General features: G+C 34.0%; 1 protein-coding gene across 1 annotated transcript; it reads right to left on the bottom strand.

Moving 5' to 3' along the window:
* Positions 1 to 3575: 3575 nt before the first annotated feature.
* On the bottom strand, positions 3576 to 11922 carry LOC137811858 (putative protein phosphatase 2C 9). The gene is made up of 6 exons (XM_068613713.2): positions 11491 to 11922; positions 11213 to 11309; positions 8010 to 8249; positions 7397 to 7673; positions 4587 to 4741; positions 3576 to 3980 (listed from the first exon to the last, which is right to left on the bottom strand). The coding sequence occupies exons 2-6, from the start codon at positions 11246 to 11248 to the stop codon at positions 3840 to 3842; spliced, it is 849 nt and encodes a 282-aa protein (XP_068469814.1). The 5' UTR covers positions 11249 to 11309; positions 11491 to 11922; the 3' UTR covers positions 3576 to 3839.
* Positions 11923 to 12106: the final 184 nt, after the last annotated feature.

Raw genomic sequence — 12106 nt, 5'->3', positions numbered from 1 at the left:
GTCCTCACCGGTACACTTGCCCCTCAGGCTCGAGGATGATTAATTCGAAGAGTCTTTTGAGAGTGATATCTCGATCGGGCTTCTGAGTTTGGTGTGACGATTGGGGTTCTCGATGCTTGACGTGACATCAGGCGGTGCCTGCACGCATGACGTGACCCGTATTGATGAGGGGTATTTTGGGCGTCAAGCGACAATGATCGTTGGATCGAAAAGATCTAACGATTGAGATGGTTGCGACGCTTCGTCTCCCGAGACCCTCGAGGGCTATAAATAGTGGTCCCAACAATGCCGAGACATTGCGCTACTACTTCGATATTTGCTCCGAGACCCGAACACTCCTTGTCCTCCTAAGCTGTTGTATTTCGTCTTTCACAAGGTTAGTCATGTCTTCTTTGTCTCGTCCTACCTCTTCTTCTTCGGCTCCCCATTCTCCTCGTCCCGTGCGTCCTTCGTCCTCATCTTCGTCTTCTGTTTCTAACTCCTCTACAACCGAGCCTCTGTCGGTCGGTGCAATCCAAGTGTTGCACCCTGTGGAGGAGGCGGCTAGAGGGGACGACCCGGACGGTGCTGTCGGCCGGTCAGACTCCCTTGAGCAGGTCATCTCCCCCCTAGAGATTGATTGAGTGGATCCTAAGGTAACTAGGATCACCTTTGCCTTTACGACCGAGACCTCTGTCGCAGACTTTTTGGAGAGGGTTCCAATTTTAAAGGCAGATGCTAGCCTTGACTTCTTTAGGGTTGAGCCATGCTTATCGACTGAGACCATATGTTTGGGTCGGTCTCCCTCTGAGTCACCTTTCTTTTACATGTATTCTTGCTTGTTTTCAGACTTACACGTTTATTTACCTTTTGATAACTTCACGATGGGCGTCCTTAAGGCGCTCAACGTGGCTCCTACTCAGCTTCATCTCAACACTTGGGCGGTTACTTATAACCCTAGGTTGTTGTTAAAATATGATTACCATATAAATGTCCAGGTGTGCAATAACATTAAAAGTATTAAATATTTGTACAAGCATTAGTGCAAAATACAAATATTACAATAAACTATTAAATCAATTAAATGAAAATTGATGTAAAGCATTATGTTCAAGATCAAATCATTACACATTAAGCGGTGACAATTTTGCAATTCCTGATATTACAACGGTTGTACTCAAAATAGATGTACTAAGCACATATAACATCAGTTGCATGGGGAATCAATGTTATATGTGGTATTTTAAAATTTTAAGTTTTGTGTTTTAACATTCACTTTTTTCTCTGGCGCGCTCGTTCGCTTTCTCTTCTCCCTCGTTGCGTTGCTTACTCACAATTCTTTGCATTTATATTTTTGATTTGGTTCTTTGGATCTCCAGTGATATTGGTCGTAGTAGTGGATGGATGACATTTATCGCTTCGTCTCCCCTATTGCACCGCGTATAGTTCACGATTGTCGTGTTTTTCATTTTGTGTTTTGGGGTTGGGTTCTTTGGAGTACTAGTGATGTTGGTCATGATGGTGGGTGGTGCGAGAGTTTCGTCGCCATTGGTTGGGGTTTGGTCTTCTTCTTTGGTGTTCGCTCTCATCGTGTCGCGCTATAGTCTCCATTAATGCTTTGTATTTTTTAGTTTGTTGGGTTTGGTTGTCTGGACTGAAGGGGAGTTTGCATATTTTGTTTTGTCGTTGCTGATTACTCTCTCCATTGCCTCTTTTTGCAGGTTGTGTGTTTGCCTTTTTGGACAACAAAGATTTATGTTGTGTTGTGTTGTTGGGTTTGATTCCGTTGTTGCTTATAGAGGTGCTTTGGTGTCTGGAACGACTTGGGTTCATTATGCATTTTTTGTTGTCTCATTGATTTGCATTTGGATTGTTTAGGTCTGTCCTGCATAACCCACAGCCCACGCAGGCCAAGTGCAGGACGGGGCGAGCTAGCCCGCATATTTTAAAAATATAAAAATTTCTTTCTGCACCCCCACAATATTTTCATGCAACCTCCTATTTTGAAAAATTCTAAATTTTTCCATTCTAAATTCTACAATCTGAAATATAAAATATGTATTATAGATTGTGTAATCTAGAATATTGTATAATACAAAACACAAATTTTAACTTCTAAATTCTATAACCCAAAAAGCATATGAATTTCACATTCCAAAATTAAAAAAAAATGTTCAATGAAGGAAATTACCTTTAATCTCTTATTCATAATACCTTCATAAAATTCAATAATAATTTTTTAATATTTAATTATTTTTTTTGTCTTTTTAAAATGCATAAATTATTTAGATTTCAATACTCAAACCTTAGTGATTTCTATAATAAAATTTGAATATATATAATTTTATACATTTTTCATATTAAAATTAATAATGTATCTACCTGTTTTATCTTAACCTAAAAAAATTATATATTTAATAAAATATTTTAGTAATCAATTTATTAGTATAATTAAAATTATAATTTCATAAAAAATGATGACATCATAATAATTTTGTTTACCCATATCTTATTACCTATGTGTTGTGAAAGTAATAATACGAGATCATTTACCTAATTCATTTAAATAAGAATAATAATTAATTTAATAAAAAAGAAATATTAAAAAAATAAATTTATTAATTATTTTTTTTATGCAGACCTAATCCGCATGCCAACTTTCACATGAAACAGACCAATAAAATCAACTCACAATTCTTATGTAAAGTGGACCAATCCAACTCACATTTTACAGACCAAATCTAAGATGAACTAATATGTAGCGAAACAGTCCGAATGATCCATACTTTCTAAATTGTATAATTTTTTTTCTTAAATGAAATACAATTTGAATTATAGAATCCACAAGGTATTTTCAGATTCGAAAATAGCTTCCGAATTCTATAATTCAGATTTTTTCCAAATCACTCATTTCAAAATGAAAAACATTTATAGAACAAAGGATAGTTTTGGTATGTTAAGAAGTATGGGGGTGCTAGAAAAAGCTATGGAAGTGCAGTAAAAACAGCCGAAGCAAAAACCGAATAAAATCTTCAGGAAATCAAACAGCGAAAATTTATCTCATACATGTTTGTTGATGGGCACAAATGGCGATAATTGTTTGAAGAAGAGAAAAAGAAACAACAAATACAACATCAATACTCACTACCGGTGGCCATACTTTTGTTTCTATGGAGGGAGAAAGAAAACAAGTTTAATATTTTAATTATAAACAAGGGTATTTTGGAAGTTTAACACACACTATGAAACTAAAAACCATGAGGGTATCTATCCAAGAAGTAATATTTGCTAAAAGAATATACATATAATTGTTTCAAAAATATATATGAAAATTAATTTGCATTGTCATTCTAATTTCTAACTTTTATATAAAAAAATGTTCTCTGTTGCTTTTTTTTTCCTCTCACTTCTATGAAAAGCTAGTATACAATAGGAAATAATCATTGTTACTTAAAATCACAACATCAATTTTAAATAATAATGGATGACTCTAACAATTGCAATTCTAGCTTGAATTGTTGCCAGAAACAAAGCAACTCAAGCTATGATCACTTCAATACATTCGGTTCTTAAAATAAATGCATGAATAACAGTAATAGCAATAATAATAATGATGCATATTAAAAGAAAATTATGGTGTGAATCTACACAACGAAGAAATAAAGAAATACTAAACGCCACGACCTAAATTCGAGAATTAAAATTTTATATTTTTACATATGAAGAAGGGAAGGGGAAAAACCTATTTTTGCAGGATATTCCAAATTAATAATGGATTTTGATGGGTATGGAATTGCATCTTGATTTGTAGAATATAAATATATACCCTGATTTTAGAGAGAGAGAGTGTGTTCCATTTTTCAACCCTTGAAACGAACTACAATGCAGGAAATATCATCCTTGCTGTCTCTGTTCAATGCCTCAGTGGCTAGTTGTTTTGCTGCCTTTTGTGGATTCTTTATTCTTCTTGCAATATCAACAGCTTCTTGATTTGCCATTACCTGGAATAAATGCATGGAATAATTATTTACCAAAACAATGTGTCATTTAGTTTCATTTTCTATTGTCTTAGACTTCTATGTTAACACTTCCAAAACAAGAAAACATTTATGTAAAAGCTTCATGCATAAACTACCAACAATACAAGAGACTTAAAATTTTTTAACACTCATTCCAATCACTAAACCTGCTGAAAATGCTAATGGAACTTGCATGTATGGCTTAAAAAAAGTATTAGCAGCAACACCCTATGTAACACTTTTTAGTGATTCTTGATATATTTGACTCAATAATAGAGCCTTTTGGAAGTGTATGTCATTCATTAGCTTTTCTGTTGGGAAAATATTTGGAATGATAATGAAATGAAATCCTAGATGTAGTGTCAATGGTGCACTTGTCCAAACATAAGATGCCACTATTAGCAATTGGAATGATGTTAGTTAGAAACTGGGACAAACTTTTGGATCTGGGAAAAAATTGGAATAATAATGAATTAAATTAGTTGTAGGACAGATGTAAAAGAAATAACAAATCCAAGGTGAGTTAAGGAATGGAAAGTGCATTTTTTTCCTTACTGGAAAAACAGAGAAAAAGAGAATAAAAACAACCTTCCATAGACCATCACTAGCAAGTATCAAAAGCTCAACATCTGGGGTAATATCAGCGCACTGAATGTCAGGATCAGATCGCAAGTGTGTTTTGAGGTTTTTGTCTCCGAAGGCCCGAGAAACTGCTAGCTGCCCATTCACTCTTGCAACATCACCTGATATAAACCACAAAAATGAAGAAATTATTACAAAATAGAAAGTAAAATTTCACAAACTTATACCAAGTAATGCCCTATAGAATGTAAACTTTATTACTACTTGTTATCTTAACTTTTGAATGTAATCAAACGATTCTTAATTCATTTCAAATGTAAAACGTTTTTTTTTTCTTTTCAAATTAGTCTTGCAGATATAATTTATTTGAAAAAGAACTTTTAATTTGACAGTAACTGTGGTGATGGTGATAAAGTTATCCACTCAAATTATTCATGTAATTTGGACTTTACAGTGATGTCAAATCATTCCTCCTAGTATGATTTCTCCTCAAGAGTGTAATACTTATCCCAAGTGTAGGACACTATAGATGGTAGAGAGTAGTTACGTTGAACTATAATACTTTTTCCTTTATTCTCTAGAAAAAAATAATGATGATGATGATAATAATAAACCATAATGATACTAAGGTAATAGTAATAACAAATCATGATTAATGGGAAAAAGATGCTCAATGAAGAACTAAGTCCAAACAGAGAAGTTCAGAGTCATTCTACAAAGTGAACATGTGATAAATTGGGACAGAATTTAAGTGTAGCCAAAAATGAGTAGCATGCCCCTCTGGTAGCGTTTTAACACAGAAAATAGTAACCATTTGGAGCATCACTTAAAGACAACTTAGAAAACCCTAGAAACAAATGATTCCATTCCAAAATAATAAACTTATTGGCTACATTTCTTGTCTATGTTCACAAGAACATCTCAACAAATGTTCACTCTTTTAAACAAGATAACTAACTTTGAGAAAATTGTTCTCATTACAAGTTTTTTGAACAAATTTGGAAAGCCTGCTCGGTTACAAGTTTTCTAAACAAAGTTGAAAAAAATTTCTCAATTATAAGTGTTGGAAATCCCACATGGACTAGAAATATGTCCAAATTATAGTATTTAACTGGGTAAAAACATCATCACCTTACAAGCTGATTTTGTAAGGTTAAGTTAAACTTTAAGTTCATTTCCTAAGATGGTATCAAGTATAGACTTATGTGTGTCTTACTTAGTACAGTGTCTTCTCTCTTCCTATTGGTGGTAAATGACTTCATTCAAAAATGTGATTTAGTAAACTTAAATTGTCCCACCTCTCCACCTAGCCTCTCATAATGATAGTGGAATTCTCCAAGAGTCAACATATATTCTACTACCTCATGGAGTACACTTTTTTTGAATTTCCACCAACTTGCATTTGTTTGAAAATTTTAACTGTTCTCCCAACAAAAAAAATACCTAAATAGACAATCTGAGGCTGAATTTTTTCTTCTATGTTTGCATTATAATCCACACACTAGGGTCGGAAATAAATCAAGCTTGATTCAGCTGACTCAAAACTCCACTTGAGTTCATATGAACTTTTTCTTTCAAAATTCAAGCTTGTGAATGACTTTATTCAAGCTTATGAATGACTCAACCGCTTGTTAGCTCGATTCTATTTAAAATACTGAACATTTTACACATTTTATTTAATAGAAAATAGATTTATACGAAATTAATTAAAACTTAATTATATAAATTTCTATATATATATATATATATATATATAAATTACAAATTGACCTTAATGTCTAACTTAATCCCACAAAACCGTATAAAGTAAGAATTGCCTAATCTATATATGTTTTATCAAGTCAGATCTCTAGTTGATGCAAGACTAAACCAACAACCTTTTAAGACCAGAATTAAGACAACTCCCAAAATGGTAGTAAATAAGGCAGGTTATGAGTGCCGTCCACAATTAAGGCAACTTTCCAACAAGACAAAACCCAGAATGGATCGTATGAATGAAAGGAACACAAATATGTTATATTGATGCATAAAGTACATTGACATTGTTTGATCAAGGGTGGAAGGTGAGTATAGAACTTGGCCATAGCTGCCTATGATATTATTTGGATAAAACAATACAAAATTAAAATTCAGGGAACATTCAACAAATGAAGTTGTGTTGTGATAAAGATAACCAAGCAGCTTTGCACATGACAGTGACATCTAATCCAATTTTCTAAGAAAAGACTAAGCATAAGCATATAGGAATAATTTGTCATTTAGTCCGAGAAAAATATCTCTCAAAAAAAATCACTGCAGAATAAATTACAGAAATCTATCTCAAAGTATGTAGAATAAAATTACAGAAATCTATCTTGAATTTATTCTCAAGTGTAGTGAAGTTAACAACTTAACATGCATTAGCCACAACCATCTGATAATCATTCTACTTTACAGATATCTCGTATGATTCAGTCATCCTAAAAACTGGAACGGTGGCCATATATAAAGCAATATGGATAATATCTTACATTGAAATTCAGGTTACTTATAAGGACTGTAGCTTACTTACTTTCATTTAATTTAATCTATCCTTCACTTTTTTAAACTTCCATAGTTTCATTCAACCCATCCTTGACTTTTCTAATGAATAAAAATCATGAGTCAAACCTCTATCTCTCTCACACATATCATCTCCATCTCTCTTACAGTCACATGTTGTAATTTGAAAATGCAAATTAGATTATGAGACTAGTAATATCTCATTATAGCAAAAAATCAGCATTGAACACATAAAGCAACAACTCAGAGAACTTGGAGAGGGTTAATTGATGAACCTGGCATGTTTGAGACAAAGCCACCTCTTGTCTCAATGCTGCCCCGCTCAGTATTGGGCTCATGATCAGTTGTCATCTGTGCAGCCTCCCCTCCCCTTGACACAACAGCTCGTGAATCTCCTACATTGGCTACCCATAATTTCTGATTATTTATGAGAATTGCAGTCACTGCAGTTGATCCTCCTCGCCCCAAATCAGGACTATGAGTAAGAATTGCCTGATCTGTTGCTTCATAGGCATTAGAAATGGACATGAATGGATCATTCCAGAAGTCCTCCTGGATAAAGAATAACAAATTCACAATCATAAATATATTTGAGATATTAAAAAAAGTATAATAAACCAAATTTAGCAGTACTCAACCTTTCAAATTTATCTTGGTAGGACAGAGATCTTATCAACCTCTTCAAGACTAAAACTAAAATGTTTTATACTTTTATATGGTTGATAGCCTTATATTGATTGCCATAAGGTATAGGAAGTTGAGAACAAAAGAAATCAGTATACTATACGCAATATAAAATAGAAATGAAGAAAAACCCTTTTCCAGATAAATCAGATGAAATTATGGTAATAAATCATAACAGCTCTTTAGTTTGATTCAACAACTCACTTCCTTCAAGATATTAGAAAACAGATGCTTTTGTAAATAGGCCGGCACACTGTCTCCCAGGTGTCCATCATATATGGCAAAAAGGCCAAGCTCTCGCCCTTTGAATTGGAGAAATTTTGCTACATGGTAGTCCTCCATGGGATGGTTTGCTTTCCCTTTAACTAGGCTATAGCCATATTTGACTGAGGACTGACTGCTCTTGCCCTTGCCAGAGTTACATGAAGAACGTCCTCCAACCACCTAAAGATAGAGAAATTGAAATACAACAGAAGATTTTATAGATTTTGATTAACATATTTCAATAATGTATATATATTAAAGGAAAGGAAAGGAAAAATTTACATCTGTGATTATCGAAAGGGAATATAAGTCGGAAGATATCACTAAGACAATGTCAAAAACATATTAAATACTCAATGATCTTATATTTCCATCTAGCAATGGTGTCTACTATTTAATCAATGCCCGGATACTGCCACAAATCAATCATTGGCATGGTACAAAAATATTGCCTATCAGCATAACTAAACATAGTATAAGGCACCACAAGGAAATAAAAGAGGCATTACAGAAAAGTAGAACAAAACCCACTGATTAGCACAATAGACCATTTTTTGTGTTAATCATCACCAAAATAGCCATTTGAAATTAGCATGTCTCGCAAATGCCAATTGTAAACAAAAATAAAGTCAATTTTAGGCTTTCACTTATAGCTTAAGCTTTTGAGAGAGTTAATTGACATGGAACCATCTTTGATCTGATGATCTGATTCCATCGCTGTATCTGCTACCAAGTTTGAAGTATCAGAAACTCCCATTGTCTGATAACATTTGTTCCTATTGGTTGCTCCGGCCCATGTTAGACTTGTTGGGGTCTATTCCAGCATTGGTGTTGTATTCTTTCCAGAGCTTAGCTTACCTCTTTTTCCTTGAATTAACTCCTCACATGGATTTATCTGCTTTCGCCTTCTTTAGCTCATTTCTTTCCATTAGGCCATATCATAGCTACTTGGTTCTTATTCCTAAATTGGTTGGCATAGTTGGTATATTTTTTTAGCTTTTTTTGGCAGTTTTTTTAATTTAGATCTATTCTTGCATCATTCATCATGTTCTCTTCCAGCTATGTGTTGATCAAGCCAATTCAGAAGATTCAAATTTTCTCATTCTAATCATCAACTGATCTTCTGGACATGCCTCATGTCAACCATCCACTTCTCTTCTGAACATTATTCAACAATCATTTTGCAGTACCTCTGAGAATGCTTGGAAAGAGAACAATGGAGTAAAAAGAAAATTTCAATCATAAGTAAAGGAGTTCTTCCAACCAGAGCTCAGATTGAATTTCCATGGTTCGTATTTTATGGCAGTTAAGAAAGTGAATATCATCAGAAGTGAAGAATGGATCATCAAGGCACACACATAATTTGAAGTGCAAAAAGGTGGAGATTATATAGCCTAAATTAAATAACGAAGGATCAACAATCCATTAGTTTAATCATGAGAAAAACAGAAGATAATCACTTGGAATTAGCGCTTCTATGACCAAGGGTTTGAGTTTATTCTATGCAAACTCTACTGTATGCACAACAAAACCAAAAGATGTCAGGTACAACAATAAAAAAATACCACTGTCTGCTATTTAAAACCAAATTATGAGAAAGAACTTTTACATTATATGCTTTTTCAATGTTTTCTCTAGGATTTTTCCTTAGGCAACCACTACCCTGTTATTGATCTATCCTCCATCTAATCAATTCTTTCAACAGGGGATTTAGTTGTTCTCCTCCACACATGGACAAATCATGTCAGGCAAGAGTATGTCAAATGCTCCTCGATAGGTGGTATTCCTCTATAAATATCCAACATTAATCCTATTTTATCTAGCAAGTACATTCATCTACCAAAATATTATATTTCAATACTCGTGCTTTAGCTGGCACTTCTCCACCCAACATTCAAGTGTAGGTAATTTCACATTGGCTACTGATGTAACCAAATTAAAGTATATAAATGGAAGATACTTCTCACATCATTAACTAACTTTGTGGATTGAGTTAGACTAAAATTCAAATTCTAAGATCAGAGTTTATCCGAACTATTGTTGTTGGACTTGTCCAGTCACTTGTTATTATGTCATTATCAGACCACCAACAAGTGTTCAATTCTGCAAACTTCACACTTGAAATATCCAATTATCATTGCGAGGAAAATGTGATGGAGATCCTACATCAATTAATTCTATGACCAAATTAAGGTATATATGTAAGAAAAAACTCTCACCTCACAAGTAAGTTTTGTAGTGTTGAATTAGAGCCAAAACCAATTTCTAAGACATACCATAAACACAGTTGGCCTTGTAGGTATTTAGTCAATCTCCCTTTAAGCCTGGTGAGCCCCTTTTTTTTATCACAAATAAGACAGTCATTTACCAATTTCATCGATTCAATCCAAAGTCCATGATTTACATCTTTTTCTCAGTCACTTCGCAATAAATAGAAGATACCAAAACCACATAGCCTTTTAGTATAGTATGATTGCCAATTTTCACATCCAACCCAATGCTAGCACATGTTCTTCTGAATTTGCATTACATATACTCTCCTTTTGCTTAATCGGAAACCATGTGATTCCAAAGCTTCTCTCCACAGTTTTAATTTACTTTTTAACTCTCACTAGGACTATACCATATTCAAAAGGCAAGCATTGAATCACCGGCTCCTAGATATACTTATTCAGTGCATCCTTAAACAAGGTAAGAAAATCCTTGTAGTGCAATCCTATTATAGGAAAATCTCCATGGCCCCACTGTTCTTTATAATTAAATGTCAGTATGAAGTATGAGATAAAGCATGCTCGTTCATTCTCTAGTCTTCAAGTCCAAAACATTCTTGCACGGACGACCATGTCAGAGACATGAAAAAAAACATTGTTACGTCTCTATCAAAAGCTTAAGCTTTTAGAAGAGCTGGTTATTGACAACTGTTAAACAGAAATAATCAATATACAAAACCTTTTTCATCGAGTAAGATTAAGAAAATAAAATTTGGAGAAGTCACAAGTCCATTCACTAGCACAGCACCAGAGCTTAATTCTCAAATTCTCAATCAGCCATTCACCACATGACATCCTCATATGAAGATTGATTATTTCCAAAAGAAGGGAAAAAGAAAAAGAAAATATTACAAAAGGGACAGAATTCCTCACCTGGCTGACAGAGCTGAAGCAACAAAGACTGTCCATATAATCCAGCCCCACCTTAACCTTTCCGTCTATCACTCAACATCTAACTCTTATCACAAAACTGCAAACAAGAAAAAAAAACTCAACGTGAGTGAAAGTCCAAAACTAAACAAATTCCAAAAGAAGGCCGATCAATAAAACAAGCAATTCAATCATCCCAGAAAAAAAAAACAAAAAAAAGGAAAAAAAAGGGAAATTCCCAAGACCCAGATAATGGAGTGGTAATCCAAAAAGTCCCTTACCGATCAAAAAATCAAAACTTTTCCCTGGAAAAAGATCTGCAAGGTAATTGGGTCGTCTCTAGTTAATTGTTAGAGGAAGGAGAGAGAGAAAAAAAATAAAGGGAAGAAGGAGAAGAACACATAAGAAGCGAAATTGTATTGATTGATATAATAGGAATAGGAATAGGAATAGGAATAGGAAGATGGAATAGGGGATGGTTGGAAGAGTAGACTTAGATAACCGTCTGGTATTGGTTTTGTTGAGAAAGTCTTTGTGTAGTTTTGTTAGCAACGGAATGAGAATGGGGGCCAAAAGGCATAGGTTGCCCTTATTGACTTTTGCAGTTTCTCTGTGCCTTGTTTTATTGCTGACACTGTTTCGTTGTTTGTTTGTTTCTATGATTTATTACAGCTGTTTTTGTTTTGAGGATTCACTTCACTTCACAATAATAACATAATTACAACATTACATAGTTCCTTCCTTCCTATAAACCCAACAACTAACCAGCTGATGGTATTGTTTTGTATTCTACTGCATTCCCATTCATTGCTTGAGTTTCTCACCCCATCTGTGGGGTACACTCAAAGGTCGCCCAAATTTTCAACCTTCCATATTCTCTTTCTTGCTTCCTCACTC

Source organism: Phaseolus vulgaris, chromosome 2 (assembly GCF_051622355.1).
Source record: "Phaseolus vulgaris cultivar YP4 chromosome 2, ASM5162235v1, whole genome shotgun sequence".
In the NCBI taxonomy this organism is placed as follows: Eukaryota; Viridiplantae; Streptophyta; class Magnoliopsida; order Fabales; family Fabaceae; genus Phaseolus; species Phaseolus vulgaris.
The sequence above is the reverse complement of the archived record's forward strand: the minus strand, read 5'-3'. Positions and strand labels throughout refer to the sequence as shown.